Source organism: Ambystoma mexicanum, chromosome 7q (genome assembly GCF_040938575.1).
Source record: "Ambystoma mexicanum isolate Mex_15411 chromosome 7q, UKY_AmexF1_1, whole genome shotgun sequence".
Taxonomy (NCBI): domain Eukaryota; kingdom Metazoa; phylum Chordata; class Amphibia; order Caudata; family Ambystomatidae; genus Ambystoma; species Ambystoma mexicanum.
Genome location: NC_090941.1, coordinates 900246377 through 900265858, shown reverse-complemented (window position 1 = coordinate 900265858; position 19482 = coordinate 900246377). Strand labels below are relative to the sequence as shown.

The 19482-nt window shown below is 42.9% G+C and overlaps 1 protein-coding gene across 1 annotated transcript in view; it reads left to right on the top strand.

Annotated features, from left to right (window-relative positions):
- The window catches only part of EED (embryonic ectoderm development), a 677001-nt gene that overhangs the window by 418996 nt on the left and 238523 nt on the right, over positions 1 to 19482 (top strand). The window contains exon 10 of the mRNA XM_069639744.1: positions 12093 to 12198. Coding sequence (XP_069495845.1) covers positions 12093 to 12198 — 106 coding nt within the window. The remainder of the gene's footprint in view (positions 1 to 12092; positions 12199 to 19482) is intronic.

Below are 19482 nucleotides of genomic sequence, written 5' to 3'. Positions count from 1 at the left end.
TTCCCCGCTGCAGAATTTCTTATGCGATTGCAGCTTGCGTTCCGCAAGGCCTTGTGTGTCTGACTGGCAGAAAACTGGTGTCACACATTCTGGGGAAAAAAACTACATCTGAGGCTACGGGCGTCGTGCGTCCTACTTATCACATCGGGTGACGTCGGCCGTCGGAGGAGGTCCCCGGGGACGGCGCATCGACGTCATCGACGCAGGACGCAGACTCCGAAAATTTTACCTGTCCTAGATATGGAATACGTCGTCGGACCATCCCATCGAAAGAACGTTACCAGGTAAGAGAGTAACTTGTTCATCTACAGGATTATCAATACTTTTCTTGTTAGAGCGGAGATGGTTAGTAATATCATTAAGAATAGTTTGATCAGTTAAGTACACTTAAGAGTAAAATAATTCAAAGCGTATTGTTGATTTGTTGTGGATTGCAAACTCTAACCCTATGTTGGTTACTGATATAAGTTATAGTAGATTTTCTTTTCTTTATTCCTTAAGATATTTTGCAATTTATTTACCTGATTTATTGAAACCACCATAGAATTTTGTTTTAGAACTGAGCGGGTATTAACAGGTTTTATTAGGATTGTAATTCCTAAATTCTGTGTGTTTTGCAAGGAGTGATTTGAAAGAATAGTCTGTAGGGTGATTGAAATAAGCTGTGTCTAATGTTTGTGATTTATGTTTATTCTTGAGAGGTAATTGAAAGCGTCCCAATTATGAATTGTGGTGTCTAAGGGACTATTAAGCAGTAAAGAAAAATTGTATTTGTTAAATAAAATTGGGATCATTGAGTAGAAAAGAATTGAATCTCCATTAGACGGTCAAGGAAGGTTGAGGTTGCCATTCCAGAACAGTAAGGACTGGGGCATGGTCTGAAATTACAATGGGGCCAATTTGTGAAGAGAAAAAGGTAAATTCCAATTGCCCTTAATATTGTATTTTTGGCCATAAATTGCTATTGTAAAAATCATATTGTCTAGTTGGTAAATGGTCTGCCTTGTGCCAATTATGTGCATTGTGCCTTTTCAGGTGCTTGGACAGTGCATGAATGGTTCATGCTTATGTCAATTGTCCGATGCATTTCCCCAGTAAATAAAGTGCATAGTGCTGATCATTCCATTCAAGTTATGTCCGTTTGTCATTTTTGTGGACACAGTTGCTGTTTTTGCATCTTTGGGTACCCAATCATCATTGGAACCCGGTTTGTGATATATTAAGCACAGCGCACTTGATATTGGTTAGTGTGCAGCTTGCCCATAATTTTTTGTGTCCTATACATATCGGACCCTTCTTCGACTGACCATTATTATATGCTGGTTATTACTCCATCTCTTTTTCGTTTCAGCACCTCGCTTCAATATTTCTATACCCTTTTTATTTTACACCCATTTTGCTTGCCACCTTTCTTTTTTTCATAGTATCTAACATGGAATTTTCATTTGGTGTACCATTGTCTCTAGAAATGTGAGTGTACCAAATGTGTTGCTTCCCATAAATCATTAATCCTACATTTTCACAAATGGTGTACACTTAAACATTGTGTGATATATGATTTCAATATTTTTCGCCATCAGCGAGCTTACATTTCTGGGTTCTATGAGAGTGGCAGTTTTTTTCCATTTATTTTATGCCATTTTTTTAACCGCTCCAAGATCATTTTTATTTGTAGTTATCCGTCTAGGAACATTTTCAATTCGTCAGCGTTGGGACCACTTGGTGTTTTTGTGTTTATATCCACAATTTAACTGGCATCCACTTGACGTAGCTTTTTCTGTCTCCTCCCCGTGGATGATCTTGGATATTATTTGAACGTGATCAGGTCACCTTGATGTGCGCCATGAAAGTTTTTCACCAGAGGGTAGTTCATATCTTTATTTCTTATTGCCCGGATATGTTGTAGGATTCGTAGCTTCACCATTAATTTTCTGTTGCCAATATACCATTTATTGCAACCACATTGGATCATGTAGATAGCCAAGATGCTTTTGCATGTCAGATGTTTATTAATTGGTTCTTATTTCCTTTGTCCATGGATGTATGTATTGTTAGCGACACGCTTTGCACGTTGTGCATTTGTAAAAGCCTTTGAGTTCCAGCATCTAGGTTTGTGTGGCTTTATCGAAGTTCCTTTGAAAGAAAAATGTTATCACTTGTGCTTTTATTGATGAAGATTTCCGGAAAGTCGTTTAGACTTTCTTCCAAGAGTGCTTCTGCAGGATTTTCCCGTGGGAGTCCTTATTCCTGGCAACTGTTGTACATTGTGATAAATCTTAAGTGGTTATGTTCGTCTTTTGTAGTTTATTTCTAAGAAGGTGCTCTTTTGTATTTTCAGTTTGTCGCAAGCCTTCTTCACACTGTCTCCTGATTACCCTTGTTCTTTAAATCTTGTTTATCTTCTCATGCTTGAATTCTGCATTTGTGGAATGGTTTCTAATCATTTCGCCATATGAGATGCTTCGGATTAGAGTCTTAGGGTGGCAGCTCTTGGCATGCAACAAAGAATGTATACTTAACTTCCTATGTATTGTGCTTTGAAGCTGCTTGTCTTCTACTTACACCTCGATATCCAGATGTACAACTTTTTTGTTTATCATGGTGCTCTGTGAACCTAAAATTATAGGGGTTCTGGTTAATCTTTTGCACAGTCTGACCACTCGCATGTAGTTTCCTTCCCCACAATGAACAGGTAGTCTATAAAGCGAACCCACATTACTATTTTTTTTGTTCTTCAAATGTTTCCTCATGTAGCATCTGTTTCCCACATTCCCATCATTACATTTGAATATGATGCAGCAAATGTGGTGCCCATCGCTGTTCCTCGTGTTTGCATGTAAAAGGTGTAAAAAATAAACGCATTGCAGGGTTCGTAATTGAGGGGAGGTGGGAGCTATTCAGCTCCTTCTAGCCTAGTCGAGTCTGGTTAGCTTGGAAACAGCTACCAGGAGCTACTTTTGTCTCCCCAGGCAATTTGTGCCTAACAGACATGCATGCGTGACATTATCTTTGAGTATTTGAGACTGCTACTATAGAAGAATTAGGACACATCTAGTATACCTTTAAACACTATGAATCCAACATTATATTATGTGCAAAATATTAATGTGTGCATCTCATGTGAAAGTTAGATTCATGGTGAGCTGGGTACTCGCTACTGTTTCTGCAGCAGTAGTTCCTTCCTCCTTGGTGATGCCCGACACCCAGGAGCTGGTTTCCGCTCCTGCTCATCGAATCATCTCCATTTTGATCCCTGCATTGTGCTCTAGACAGTAGCTTAACATTTCAATGAGCGTTTTAGGATGTTACCTGTAGCTTGCTGATTGCGCTAAGGAAATATTTCTACAGCTTGTATTCCCAAATTTGTGTTCAATACTCTTGAGACCACATCTAAAGTGCTCCATAAATAAGTCCTCCCATGGGATATTCACTATTTTCCATAGGAAATCAGTTGGATCTTGGATGTAAGACGGGAGGTGTCCAGTTAAAGTACCTAAATCAAAAGGATCGAATGACAAAGGTGAGAGTGCATTCGACCGAAAAGAAAAGGATCGATTTTTTTTTTTTTTAAATGTATATTTATTTTTTGCTATAGTTTAGCTAAAAAAGTGTTTTTACACCAAAAACAGGGGTTTGGGGGGACCACCCTTAAAAAAAAAAAGAGATTTGATCCTTTTTTTTCGGTCGAATTGACTCAACTGTTTTGTCATTTGACCCTTTTGAGTCGATACTTTGACCTAACACCACGATGGGAGTGTCTCCACAAAGGTAAAGAGGAAATGATCAAGGAAGATTGTTTTCTTCATAAGCTTTCTCATAGATTCCACAATGGGCCTGCACAGAGGCTTTTGCAGTGTCTTGTATACTTTTGGAACAAAGTAGATTGTCAGTTTGATGGGGTATTTGACCTTGAGGCACTCCTCTCCCCCCACCCCCCCATTCAAGGAGGCCCTTATCATACCATTCCTCTAGTATTACGTGGTACGTTGTTTTGTATTGCCCAATGGGGTTCCCTGCTAGTGTGGTATGTTATGAACTATTGCTTCCTTTATGTGTAATCCTCTTGGTCCATGATGACTAGTTTGCCCACGTTGCCCATAGGTTTTAGAACTATTGTGGGGTCATTCCTTAGATCTTTAAGGGTCCGATGTTGCCACTGTTCCTTTTGTTTTCTGATTGTTTTATTTGATTAACGTTTGCCCAGTTTTTTAAGTCATCTGTTTGCTACCATTAGGTTGAAAATTGCACTGTGGTTTGCAGCCACTGTTTTGGGATAGGGAAATATTTGTCCCATAGGGGCTCAGATCTGGGTTTTTCATCAGGTCATGTGCTTGTAAATCTTTTAGAGCCGGGATGTCCTGAATTGAGAGGTGTAGGTTTGTCAGCTTTTTCTTCGTCTTCTTGCCTTGGTCATGTGTGGCAAAATGCTTCATCAATCTTAGTTTATGATGGAATTTATATAGGTCGATCTGAGTTTGGGCATGGTCCATGCTGGCTTTAGGGGAGAAATGTAGTCTTGATAGTAATTGCATTTCCGTTTTACTTAATGTCCTTTTTGATTAATAATGTACATTGTGCTAACTATTAGTTACTCTTGCCATTCTTTTGTCCAAAGCGCGTTTGGTGCCCCTGAGGTGATTGTTTGCCTGCCTGCTGTGGTCTTTCTTCCTCCTTAGTCGTTTTCCTTGTTGCTTGTCCCGTTTGCTTATTGACACAACAGGGTAGCTGCCACAAGGCATTGGTTTCCTGCCTTCCAGATGCATCTGTTTAATTTCCTCTAAAATAATGCAGACGGACTGTGCCTCATCACTTTCCGATGTTTCTTTCAGATTGGAAGCACCTTCAAAATGTGGTTATTGTGCAATTGGGGATTTGTCTTTTATGCTGGCCTTGCATGCTTGATAATATTTTCTGGCAAAGGTATAAATCAAACCTACCTTGTAGTTTTATTTATGGCTGAGAAATGCCCTACCATAGCTCCTTTGCCTTCTGTCCCAGTGTAGAATCTTTCCTGTTTCTTTAATTCAGTTAATTATTTTTTGCCAGTCTTTTTCAGCATATCGCACTAACATTTCCAGAAATTTGATTAGTCGCGTTAGCATCTCCAGATCTGGATTTTCATTGGATGGAATGTTAAGGGCTGTGAGTTGTCAGAAATGAGGTGGACACAAAGATGTGATATTCTCAGACATGTTTATTAAACAGAAATGGTTTGGATAAATGCCTCTCTAACCCTATCCTAAAGAAGTTTCCCTGCCTAGGAAACTAACTAAAGAAACCACCCTTGTGTCCAAAACATTCTAATCTGACCCTCACACTAGAAACAAACTACTGGTGCAAGGAAATGTCTGACTTGTGTTTAGCAAAAGGTGGTAGGAGGATAACTCGGGGCAGGGTGTTTGTCATGGAAGCAAGACAACGCATAGCCACACAGGTTTGAATCCTGGTCTCGAGTTTAGAAACCGTCCCTGGTATACAGGGCATTATAAAATAACAATTACAATAGATGGATAAATCCCTCAGAAGGTCTTTTCCAAGGAGAAACCCTTGGATCCAGAGGGTGGTTACCTTCCCCTGGATATTTAGCTATGATGGCAAAAGTCTCTTTCAAACATTTCTTGGTATCACAATAGTCTCTTTATAGCAGACTCATGAAGTTCTTGTTCAAACAATACATTCCATGGCATCCAACACTTCCTTGATTTCTTGTTACTGTATTCATAAAGTTCTTATTCACTCAATAAATTCCACAATAAAATGGAGGCTACCACAGGGCAACGTGCTGATCTTGGAAGTAAGACCACGTAACTGAGGCTCGAATCCCGTATCCGTGCTTAGAAACCAAACCTGGGTACAGTATTAGGTGCATTTATTAAAAAAAAGAAAAATTAAATAAAATAAACTTTCTTTACCTTCTCTTGTACTTTAGTGGATTGCTTGGTGTACTCCTTTACCAGGAACCCTCTTGTGAGCTCTTCAGACTTCCTAGTATACTCCCCTGCTGGGTATCTTGTCAGTGTTAAAAGTCCTTGTACAATTTCAAGTGCCTGGTCTATCTGCCTACCAGGACCTTTCATGTGCGTCTCAGATTTCCTGGTATACTTCCCTGCCAGTTACCTTTCCTCACTGTTATACAACTTTGGTGAATTGCTTGGTATACTCCGCTGCAGGAATCCTTCTCTGCAGCCCGGCAGAGCACCTGGTATAATCCCTTGCCTGTTATATTGCCGGGTATATTTCCCCAAATGTCAACTGCCTGGTCTGTACCTTTTAACAGGACTGCTTATTGGTTTCGAGATTTTTACTTGGTGTAACACTCGCTCCAGCTTTTCCCCCACATTGACGTCTCATGCATAGATATTTGTTCAGGTTTTGTTGCTGTGCGGTATCTTGTTGGTATTCAAATATAGTTGCTATTGGGCATTGCTTTAACATTGGATTTGGTTTGTATTTAAACCGCCTTTTAACTTTGTTTATAATAGCAGTCTCATATAATCCATTCACTTGATTGCATGCGTGTCGGTACGCCCCGGTGTCTCCAATGACTCTGGGTTAGACTCATAGGTAGTTTGCAGTGTCTCTGACTTCTGACGTGCTTATGTGGTGAAGTTCCCTACCTGGGACGTTTTAATACACAATGTGGACGTTTCTCCAGCATTTCCTGCAGCTCTGCGTTCACCCGCTTTCTTCCCTCCGTGGCTTGCACCAGTGAAGGCTGCTTCCCAACATAACCATACCTCCTGGAGCTTCCGTTCCCAGTGCTCAGACTGTCCTTCAGATGTTGCTACTGCGTCTCTTCATTCACGCAGCACCGGTATGTTTGACTCGCTTTCACGAACCGCTGCATGGATGTCAGTTTTGTCCCTCTCTTGGCTTACTCTGGCACGGTTCTCTCGTACTACTCCTGCGTTGAGTTCAGATTCCATTTTAAAATTTCCCTCCACTCATGGTTCAGCCAAGCAACTAGTCTGCACATTAGGTTTTGGGTGTTCCTTCAATCTGCATCAACTCCTTCCTCCTCTTATTCATCTCAGTACCTGAGGCTTTATGTGAGCTGAAGTCCATAGATGTTGGATATCTAAAATGATGTTCACAAGTTTTAAATAGAGAAACATCAGAAACAGGATGTTGTGTGTTGTAAATGTTTGTGGTACGAATGGGGTTATGATTAGATTGAAAGTATGCCATTAGACGTTTGGGTGTCATAGGCTTTTCTTCAGGAGAAAGGAGAGAAGGCAGCGCCTGTTCTGAGGGAGTCACCACCTCCCCCTGGCAGTTGTCTCCTCCCATGTTATCCTCCCTCATATTACCACCCGGCCAGTGTCAGGATCAGGTAGCGGCTGCCATCCCCTGGCCACATGGAAGGAGGTAATCGCTGGGGAATCTGTGATGACTCCACTAGATTCATCACAGGACCTTTAGACCTCTTGGTATTCTTCTTGTATCTGTATAGTTTTGTAATTAAGTGGCTTCCCATCATTTGCTTTTTTTCTCGTTTATGCAATTTTTCCAGTGTAAACATTTTTTGCTTCAACGTTTGATCCTGTTCCACTTATCTGTTCCTTAAACAGTCATCACTGCTGCCATTATTTATGGGTAATGTCTGCTGAATCCGTTTTTTTTCCCCTTCAGTTTGTGTGGAAAAACGACCGTTGAGAAGGCACCCTCACCCTCTCAATTATGACTGTGTCTGGAAAAAATGTAGCGTTTGCTCTCCGTTCAGTGTTGTGATCACTTTGCTTCAATGCCCTTCTAGGATGTAATTTTTTTGTTAAGTGGGCCAAGCATCTGTTTCTTTGTATAAGTATATTCACTCCGATAGGAGTACAGCAGTTGGACGCAGAAACACAAGCACACTACTTACTGCAGTCTTTGGGTCCTCTGGCGCAATGCTTCAGTGCTCAGTGCTTCAGTGTTCTTGTGCCCCTTATGTGCTTTTTCTCCTCTTCCTGCAGTTTTGGAGCTGTCTTGTTCTTGGGCGTCCTTTATGACCCAACTGGAAATTTTACTGCATCGCCCCATCCAGTTAAACATTTCCAGATGCTGGCGTGTTCAAGCTGCGGTGGGTTACCCGCCGTAGTTTTGCGATAAACGCCGGATAAATCACATTCCTTGCTGCGCACTCCCAGGTCTATTTCTTCTAAAGTGGAAGAAAATCATGGGCAGTCGGTCCTTTCCCAATTTGTTTTTTCATATATCTGCAACTTAACAAAACACTAGAAATTCAGCAGATGTGGGAAGTGGTGACCAGCTTAACTCAGTGCACTCCCGTTGTTGTCCCTTTTCTTATATGTATGTACGTTGCAAAGGGAACGTACAGAGTTAAGCTGGTCATGACTTCTCACATCTGCTAAATTTCAAGGGTGCAATTTAACTACGCCTTAACTGAGGTTTTTTCTGTGCGCTTCAAGGGTTTTGTTATACCATATTTTTTTAAGGCCACAGCCTTTGTCCATTTCCGCTGTACATGTGCCCCCTCACCCCCCCATGTTTCTTTTGGACCCTCTAGGTGGCTACAGCCTTCGCCCGTGGCCACTATACATGTCTTTCGGGCCCACTAGGCAGGGCTTTTGGCTATAGCCAGTGTATATTTTGAAACTCTACCGGGCCACTAGTCATGGCCTTAGGCCATGTCCACTGTAAATGTACCCCAAATGTTTCTTTTGGGCACACAAGCCAGGTCCTTTGGCCATGCCCACTGTATATTTTGAAACATTATGGCCGTCGATCATTACATGTTATCCAATTCGCTTCTTTTTGGTCCCACTTGCCATGGCCAGTGCCCACAGCCTTCAGCAGTGGCCACTCTACATATTGCTCCAATAAGTTTCCTAAATGGGCCCACCAACCATGGCTTTTGGTGGTGGGCACACCACGAAGTTTCCTTTTCTGCGCACTACCTTTTTTGGTTTTATTTTTTAGCTCCTTTCTTCCCATAAACGTAGTTTTATTTGCAATGTACCACAAATAACCCAGTTGATCTGAAATAAACCTGTTTTATGGGCTTGTTCTATTCGATCAAGAATTCTATCAAATGGCGTGCCATATATCTATTGCCGATACTTCTAAGACAGAGAAATCTAATGACAAGTCTTCCAAAATCCAGACTGCCCGCCTCAATTAAGCATGGTCTGCGCATAGCAAACTTCACAGATGTTCCATATATGGCATTCATAATCACACGGTTGTATGGTCGTGATTTCCACAAACACATCAGCAGTGGTGCAATGGGGACCATCATGCGGTGTCCCATCATGGGCAGAACATGGAGCCGAACATAGCGTTGTCAATACCAGGCTCGACTTCCTTCATTCAAAGAATGTGTATTACTGTAATCAGGAGGGTAACAAATGAGGCCCAAAGAGAAGCTGAGTGGGCACAAAGAGAAACTCGTCCCAGTGAAATGAAGTATTGAAGATAGAAGCCATAAAGTGGAAAGGGGACTGACTGGTCCCAAGAGTTACGAATAAGCCTGAGAAAGCAAGCAGAAGGGGACGCAACCCCAGAAAAAGAAGGAAATGAAGACATGGAGAAGTGTAGAATCAGTAGCCTTAAAAGAATATTTACACCCGAATCAAAAAGTAATGGGGGAATTGTAACAAGTCTTGTGGAATACTTAGCCCAAGAAGGAAGACCAAGCTTAAGTAAATTGTAAAGGAACTCCAAGATTTGATCAAAAAGGTGGAAATACACTATTTGAAGATCTCGCCAATAAGAGAACTATCGATTTGAAAAGACATTGACAGATCAGAATAATAGAACAGGGGACATACCTAATTTAAGTTAGTTAACAGTGGTAGGGTCAGGTAGCAGTAGTTTTGGCCGCAGGTCACTTTTCAGTTCGGACTGCCTGACTAGCACCTTTAGTTATTTATATAGGCAGGGAAACCCATCTATCAATAGGGAAAGTTAGGCATTACTATTACTTGAATAAACCAAATTAAGTGTCTGCCTCCTTCTTCCGACCCACCACAATATCTAGAAATTAAATCTTTTGTGGATATTGCTTATTTGACTTCATAGGTAGTTATATTTTGTTACACCACTCTGCTCCCAAGAAGTGTGCCTTGGTGGTAACTTCCATAGCTACCCTATGTAGGCTGGGTGCAGTTTGTAGTTACAATAAGCTTACTTTTATCTGATTGTTGACATTGGTCTTTCAACACCACCTTACTGTGTTCTGCCTGACAAATAGCATCTTAAGTGAAACCGTTGCTTATCACAATTGAGTAATTGCATCCGAATGAAGATAGTTAAGTCATTAATTGATAATCTGAAGGAGTTTGTATGGTTTTAGGGTTTGTAATAATACTGATCAAAAAAACCTTACGTTTCATTGCATTTGTCTTTTCAATGTACAATTAAAAGACAAATGCAATGAATTGTCAGGGTTTTTAACGCAGCAATTGGTGAAAAGACTGGACACTGTTCTTGTGGGTGGGATACTGATGTTCATAGCTCCTGCCTCTTTCAAAGCAAGTTCCACAGTTGTCAAAACTAGATGGGACCCGTTTGTGAATTATTTGCAATCTTCTAAATCCATGGTGCAAAGAAGCCCTTGAAAGATGAAAGTGGCAACCCCCAGTTATATAGTAACTGCTCAAATTGATGCAACCCTGTGTTGGGACTGCAGTTTACAATGATTCTACCCAAAGGTTTGGACACTGAACGGGACACTTCCTGAAGCATACTCCAATGAGGAATCTGGATCTCATCTTCAGGTCACTGCCCTCTTGTAATACCTTTGCCCTGGTTTCTCTGTACAGAACTAGTGATAATTTTTTTTGACCCGAAGTGCACAGTGAAATCGCAAGCCCTCAGATATTCCCTGCAGTGCCTTGATGCCCTGCTCCTGCATTGACAGTTTGAAGTACCTGACACAACGTGCTGGCAACAGAGGCCAAGGCCTGTAGTTACTCATGCTAAAGAACTAAATTACAGCCCAAAGAAATCAAATGCTAATGTGGCGACTGTGAAGTCCATATATTGCCTAAACTAACTATGCTAAACACAATCTGTAATTCACTGTACCAGAGCTGCACCTTCAAACTGTTGCCCTGTACCAAATCTCCCACGGTCCTCCTTCCCCTTAGCACACCTGCTCCAATAAGTCCTCCACAGCAGTGCTTGCTTGACAATCCTTTTCCTCACAACTGTAACCACCACTAGACAACCACAATACAGGGACAGCTACGTTGACTTGTCTGCATTCACTGGCAGACTTCAAATTGCCAATATTCACCCTGAGAAATTCCCTATACTCTCCTGTGTGGCTTAATGTGAAGTGTGGAGCCACTGCAATGCAGTGTCTGGGAGTCGTGGATCGAGGCATGGTCAGTCGCTGCAAGGGAGCTGAATAGAGAAACCCTCGAGGCTTACGATTTCTGTGCACAGCCACAGTTGCAGTCTTTATTTTCGCTGTTTTATATTGTTTTTAATCTAAAATTGGTTATTTTTTTGCATCTTTAGTTGTACTGGTTAATTTTCAGTTCACGTTATTGCCAGTACATCTAACTACTTATGTACTATTGATAGAGGGCAACTCTGTTTCATTATCCATTTAATTCCAGAGTCACAGTCATTGTGTTTTTGACCCAGTTTTATATTCTCTCATTAAAAATCTTTGCATGTGTTCATTCTGTTTTGGAATGTTTTATATTCTGCAAAACAACTTCTCATGATTTTAGATTACACCAGGTTTTGTAGCCGTTATTAAGGTTGATGAAGCACATTTCCCTTGTATGCTGATCTCTCAAATGAAGACGTGTCACTTGTAACTGACTTGCATCTCCACTGAGCCCTGAAATCCTAAATAAATGTTAAAATGCCTTTCTTTTCTTAGACTTGTGTTTGGGGGTTAATCGCTGCTACCTTCTGTTGAAAGACCGATTTCTCAACAAGAGCATTTCTGCTTTAAATACAGCTTTTCAATATTTATCACAGTGTTCCTGCTAGGCCAGTTACATTCCAGGTAGCAATTCATGGTTCTGCTTTGTAACCTGAACCAGTGCATTTTCTGCTTAAGTATGTCTACTGCTTATTAAGCAGTACCCTGACATCCCTTGAATATATTTTCTTGTTTACCCCTACAGGCCTTTTATTTCTCAGAAGATTCATTTTCCTGACTTTTCTACCAGAGACATTCACAGGAACTATGTAGATTGCGTGCGATGGCTTGGAGACCTTATTCTGTCAAAGGTATAGTATCCTCTTAACGATCAAAAGGAGTTCTCTAATCTTGAATTGTATTTTTTGTTACTATGTAGATCTTAATTTACCAGATTAAGTCGTTTTTAAGTCCCTGCAACTGTGGTCTAAGGCCATGAAGCTGTGACTCCTGCAAGCACTGCCAACACTTCTTTTAGCAATAATGAGGAAGTTCCAACCCATCCGATGCCTTCGGGTGGTCATCTAACTCCCTGAACTGGCACCAGGGGACCTTATCGTTCCGAACTGGAGATTTGTGGCAGATTTCCCAAGCATTTGGGAAGGAGACAGAACTCCTTGCGAATGCCATGCAAATATGGCACTGAATTCCAATTCATTCATACTGAATGGAGGCCTCAGGGTCTCTGCATTGTCACCTGGGAGTGTTTAACAGGGGAACATACGTTTGATGGTAAGAGAAGACATCCAGCGTGAGCTGTGTGGTAGTTCAGGAGGAGGACATGGACTCTTAGCTGACATTTCACTAGTATTTTTATTAAAGAAAAGGAATAAAGCCTCTCTCCCCATTCTGCAAACCTTCCCTTCCTAACAAAACTAGCTAATGTGCTCATCAGTCAGTGAATGTCTATAAATGAAACTGTTCACTGTACTAATCTAACCTATCGGACACTACCACTATTTCTAACAACTCAAAATCAAGATAATGTATCCTGCTGAGGTTTGTCTACTTATTTTTACCCCACTTTTCAATAGATGGTCTGCAGATAATTTCTAGTGATTACTTCTATCAGTACATTTATTCTTGGTTTCGACTTTTGATTCTTCTCTTGTTTTCTTCTATAGGGTATGACCATTTTCTCCTCCCCTGGTTAACTTATTCTAGAATTCCTTCTAGGCTATTTCCTATTTTCCTGAATAGTTCATAGTCTTTTTGATTTCCTTTTGTTCTTTATCTAGATATGTTTTTACTAATTCCAACTTATTCTCTGGCATCCTGTTTATAAGCATTACTTTTGTTTCATCTAGGACTTCTTGGTATGAATTATTACAATTTGGATCTTTTGTAACTGACAGTTATGAATTATGAATTCCAATAATTATTCTCATTCACGCTTATGTTTTGTCTCTCCACTCCCCCAGATCGTCCATTATCCCGAATACCTTCCGTTCTTGGGACTAATGTCACCATGCTTCTTGTTTGTTGAGGATCGGTTTCCTCTCCTTCCAATCTGGCGCCTGGTATCCTTTCGCCAACTTCTCTTCGCTTCTTTGTCTTGTATGGCGGTTCTGTATCTTGGATATTAGCCTTATCAGAATGATTTTGGCGTTGTTACTTGTACCTCTGGTCCACCATGGTCTTCCCACGAAGAGGGAGTGGCACTCATCGATATGAGAAGCCTGTGTCCGAGCACAGGAGGAAGGAGAATGAGAGTCTGCAATGGTAGCACAAATGCGAATGCCCGCCCAAGACAGGTGGTCTATGAAAGGCTGAAAGGACTGATGTACTGACTGGAATTCTGAGAGGAGGATAAAGGGGGACAGTGGGAGGGTAAGATGGTTTGTGGACTACAAGACTAAAAAGGTGGGGGAATATGCGGTCCTGAGGCATTGGGATGAGGGACGTATGAGGCTGTTGGGAAAATGGGGGGAGGGGGTGCTATTTTGATGTGTGAGGGAGCCTTTGCTGACATGAATCCGTAGGAGGAAGGACATGCTAAGAACATGGGCGATGATTCTAGGGACAATAGGAGTTCACCATAGTGGGGCAGGTCTAAAGAGGAGGGGGGAATTACGAGCATGAACTTACATTTTGAGGGAAGAGGACAAGGAGGGGACATTTGATGAGTGGTTGCTAATGGGAGAAACCACAAACTGTTAAGCAGCAATGGTTAGGCTACAATCATGGAATGTCAGCGGACTGAATGCCACAAATAAGAGGGCGAGCATATTAAGAGCACTACACAAGCATGACTCTAAGATAGTAGGCCTCCAGGAAATACACATTAGAGGGGCAGAAGTTGCTCTCCTTGTGCTTAAATCAATAAAAACGGATGAGAGCACAGTTGAGGGATGTGAGGGAGAAGGCGCGTGAGTGTGAAGCGGAAAACAGAGGGACAGACATATACTATAGCATTCATTTATGCACCCACCCAGGGATAAAAGACTACTTAGAAAAATGTCTCGAGAGCTGGAAACATTTGCTGAAGGAGAGTGGGTGATGCACGACAGGATAGATCCAGTGCGGAGGGTGAGGGGGGGGTCTAGGACCTATTGCAGGGGCAATGTCGGGGCTCACTGAAAGGCACGCTTGAAGAATTGGGTCTTGCAGACGTATGGAGGTTGCTGCATCCTCAAGAGAGGGACTTCACTTTTTACTCCCATGTGCATAAGCCCTATTCCAGGATAGACAATATATATTTGCGTTGCAGCCGATGCTGAGGGCGGAGCCAAAAGTGAATGTAGGCACAGTCCCAATTTCAGATCCTGCTCTGGTCTCTATGGACTGGGTTGAAGGGAGAGTATGAGTGCGGGGGAACACGAATGGAGACTGGAGTAGTACCGACTTGGAGAGGTAGAGACTAGAAGTCTGATGGAGGGGGAACTTAAAAGGCAATTGGGATCAGAACAAGCCCAAAAAAGGAGCAATGGTAAGAGGTGGGACGGGTTGAAGGTTTACCTCTGAAAACCTCTGATAGGAATAGCAAGGGACTTGAAAGCGGCAAGAGAGGAGATGGAATCGAAGCTAAAAAAGGAAATGGGGGGCAAGGGGGAGTTCCAATATGGCGGCCGGTGAAGGAGGTTGTGTGTAAGCGTCTCGGTCTCTGTCCCCACCTGGGCGCACATAAAGCAGGCAACAAAGCAACGTGATGTTCGGAAGAATGGGGATCCGCAATATTGCAGATATGCAGGAAAAGCAGGACTCCCGCGTAGGGGCATAGCTACTTGAAGAACCATGAGATGACTGGGAGGAGTCCGCCGTGACCACAGCTGACCAGTGCCTTGCAACGAAGGTGGCCGAGGGAGATCCAGTGACAGCAGGGGAGACTGAGCAAATTGCCCCTTGCCCTGGGACAAAGCAGAGGAAGAGGAGCTGGTAAACGGATAAGGGAGCACAGTGTTAGACCCCAGCTGGTTTGGATTAGCCGGGAGAGTGAACTGCACAGCCGCAGACGAGGCTGCTAGACACGGGGAGGGGGAGAACTCCCAGAGGACCTGGTCAAATCGGAGGTGTGAAGGGAGAGTGCATGAGCGGTACAGCCCCAGAGATCTGCATCTGAAGAGTAACGAGAGCAGGGAGGAGTCTCATTCAAGGGGCACCAGGAGAACCAGATGAGCAGTGGGGGTGAGAACGGTGCTTGGTGTACCCAAGAACAGGAGACGGCCAGTTCCCTCACACTGAGAGTAGAGACACGGCAAGGAGCCCCACAAAATATTGATCGGTGAGGGGACCCAGCAGTCACAAACACAGGCAGAGAAGTGCTGAACAAAGGGCACCCCTGGAATCTGGGATAGCGAGCACAGTAGAAACCGAAATTCAGTAGGAGTATTGGGAATCGGGGTAGCCCCTGGTGGACACTGCCAGTCAGAGGCAATGCAGGAGTGTCCCTCCAGACACACTATGTCCAAGAGTAGGCGGAAAGCGGCAGCAGCAGGCCAGAAAACCACCACCCCCCCACACCTACCCCCCAGGTCTGCAGGATCCCGAGAAGAGTAGATTATGGCACTGCGCAAAGAGGACCTGCAAAGCTGTTTCAAAGAGTTTCAAGACCAGTTCATGGCATCCTTTCAATCCAAGTTCGAGATGCTGAAGCAAGTGACCAATAAGTAAAATAAATAAGCAATGGGTGCAGGAACTAAATTGGATGTGGCGAAACTGGGAAAGGGAAAAGATACCTTGGAAAGGGTGGTCTAGAAAATGGAGGATGATACGCAGAAGAGTGATGAACCTCAAACACCTTTGCCGCCTCTCGTATAATTTGGAACTCCTGTGCGAAGACTTGGAAAACCGTTCAGAGATCCAATATTAGGATCAAGAATCTCTTAGACAGTCGCAGATAAGGACTCCAAAGATACCGCCCAGCATCTGTTTGCTGATATTCTGGCAAGTAGCTCAGAAAACGTAGTCCCGATTGATTGCATACACAGGGTGGGCCTGTAGAGGGCAGCAGAACCGGGTTCGCGACCAATGAATATCTTAGCGGCAATACCATCGTATAGCCAGAGAGATCGAATTTTGAGGATGGCAATGTCTTTGGGACCGCCGAGAATCAATGGAGGGGAAGTGCGGCTGTACCAAGACTTATCCCAATCCACATTACAAAAAAGGAGAGCATTGGGCACAGTGGTAAAATTGTTGGCACAGAAACAAGTTTGGTATGAATGGACATTCCCATTTGGCCTTCAATTCTCTTGGGGAAGGACGTCCGCATAGGATCACGACATGCGACGAAGGGGAATAGATTCTAAAGCTGCAGGAAGGAAATGTGGCGGATCAAGATGGTCAACCGAGAGGAGAAAGGGGGTGCAGGAAGCTGTGGCAATGGAAGACCATACCAAAGAAAGACAAGGGGGAGACAAGACATGAAGCGGAACGGCAGATCTCACATGATGGACAATTCCTCTGAAGGGGTTGGGAAAGAGTAGAAGCTGATTTGATTTGAAATTTGTATTGCGCATATCCCCAATGGAAAACCAAGCAGCGAGCCCCATCTAGGTGCAGATCTTAAGTACAGTTAATGAACACCCATAACCATAAGCAAGACGTTGCAGCTGGTATTTAGGGCATCCAACCAGGAGGCCATTACAATAGTCCAGCCTGGCCTTAACAATTGAGCCCAATCACCTTTGCTCGATCGCCTTCTGAAATGAAGGGGAGGAGTGGTTTCATTAGTTCCAGCTGAAAATAAACGGATTTAACGATTTGGTTCACCTGCTGATTTGAACTCCTGTCTTCCAAATGCACCCCAGATTCTTCACAAAATCTGTATACACTTGGGTGTTAACAAATAATGGTGGGCAGGCGACCATCTGTGCAGTGGTTCCGATATTCTTTTTAGATCCAAAGATAATTATCTTTGTTTTATTGGGGTTTAGCTGGAGCTTTTTGTTCATCATCCACCCTCTGACTGCCTCTGCACATTTCAGAATATTATCCACTGCCTCCATTGGCTGTTTAAGACTTCAATAGATCTGTGTATCATCCGCATAGGAATGATGCTGCAGGTTAAACTGTGCCAGAATTAGTAGGAGGGGGCGAATATAAAGATTAAAAAGAACCGGAGATAGGGAGGAGCCCTGAGGCACACTGCAGATTGTGGTCAGCATTTCAGATAAAAATGAGTCCATCTTAACCTGCTGTGTGCGATCGCTCAAAAAGGAGTCTGACCATCTCGGTGCCTCCTCAGAGACATGTGCTAGTTCATTCAGTCTAGCAGTCAGGATTTTTGAGTCAACAGTGTCGAAGGCTGCCGGCAAGTCCAACATAATGAGCATGCTGACATTACTGCGGTCTACATTTTCCAGTATGTCATCCCATACTTTAATCAGCGCTGTCTCTGTTCCATGTCCAGGCCTAAACCCTGACTGGAATGTGTCCATTTTATTTGCTTCCATATGTTTTTGTAGGTGCTGAGTCGCAACCTTTTCAAGAATTTTCATTGGCCACACCGACCCAGCAATTGGGCGATAGTTAGCCTATTCATGGGGATCCAAGCTGGACTTCTTTAAAAGTGGCATCAGGTAAGACTTAAGGTCTGTGGCATCCATCCCTGTGCCAACGAGGCATTAACTAAGCTTTGCATAGGTCCACTCAGGGCTTCAGCATGTTTCTGCGCCAAGTACTCTGGAATTGGGTCGTAACTATGCTTTTTTGGTTTTAACGCTTCAATTAATTTTTTGATAGTGTTTTTATCTACTGGAGATAAATTAAACTCCACAATTGGGAATATTCCCCCTACCTTATACTTTGATATGACAGGACTATCTCCCCCTGAGGGTTAACTATCCAAGTTTACTCTAATCTGTTCCACTTGGTTAAAGTAGAATTTATTAAAATCGTTGACCATTTTCACTCTGGGGTGTAACCCAGTACTGATGCAGTCCTGCTTCACCAGATTTCCAATGATCCTAAAAAGTTCCTTCGGTCTATTTTGTAGGCTTAATGCCTTTTTCTGTCCGATCTCCTTTTTTGTAACTTTTTAATGCCGATTTGGCTTTGATAAGGTCATCCTTACATTGGGTTGAACGCCATCTTTTTTGGCCTTGCGATATTTTCTCTGAAATTCTTTTACACTTTCGTCAAACCATTTGTTGACTCTACTAGTAATTTTTTTGACTCTTTTTTAGTGGTGCAAGGAGATCCCAGTTGGCCTTTAGCTGTTGCATCAGGAACATTTTAATCCACCTCACCCTCTGACATATCATAGATTTCGAGAATGTGCCACCATGTTGACATCTGAGATTTTATCCAGACCACTTTTGCCTTTGGTAATCTATAATTGGCAGAGATGTGGTTTTATGTACGGTTGGCATGAATATCCAGTTAGCCTGAATCATTAAATCAGACCAGCTGAGTTGTTTGTTAGCCACCATATCTAACCTGAATCCTCTGGATATAAAGGGGTCAAAACAATGTCCATTTACATGGGTAGGTTGCTCTGACAATAGATGAAGATCATGGAGGCCAAGATGCTGATTAAATGTGAGCCGTCCCCGTTTTCTAGCTCATTACACCAAACATTAAGGTCTCCAACAATCGCAATGTTCGACAGGTTACTTGCCTCCAACCCAGGTACGGATCCATTGCATTAAGAAACATAGTAGCAGGGGATGGGGTCTGTAACATAAAATGAGTCTAAAAGACTAATTGGATGAGAATTGAACAGTGCATAGTAACACCTGCGAGTTGACATCCCAATTCAGGGTCTCGGTACTCATCAAATGTGTTTTCTTTATAAATGATGGCCATCCCGCCTCCCCTTTTTCCCCTCCCTGTTTAATCAAGTAGTTGGATGGTGTCCGCATATGGAAGTGTGATTGTGACGTCTCCATAAACCAGTCTCTGTGATCAGTATTAGGTCCCCTGAACAGGGAAACCCCAAGGGGGCGGGGCTAAGATACACATGTTTTAATCTGGTTTACAGCCCACATGGTCTGGGGTGGTGCAATTCGAATCAAAGAATGGGGTTTAGTATTCCCCACAAATCTTCTCTGGGATATTATGAGGGCCAGGCGTGGCAGGCATATTGTCCGAGCAGTCTTAGGAACCTGTGCCCTCTTCGGAAGGGATGGGTAGTGGGCAAGAGGGATACTAAG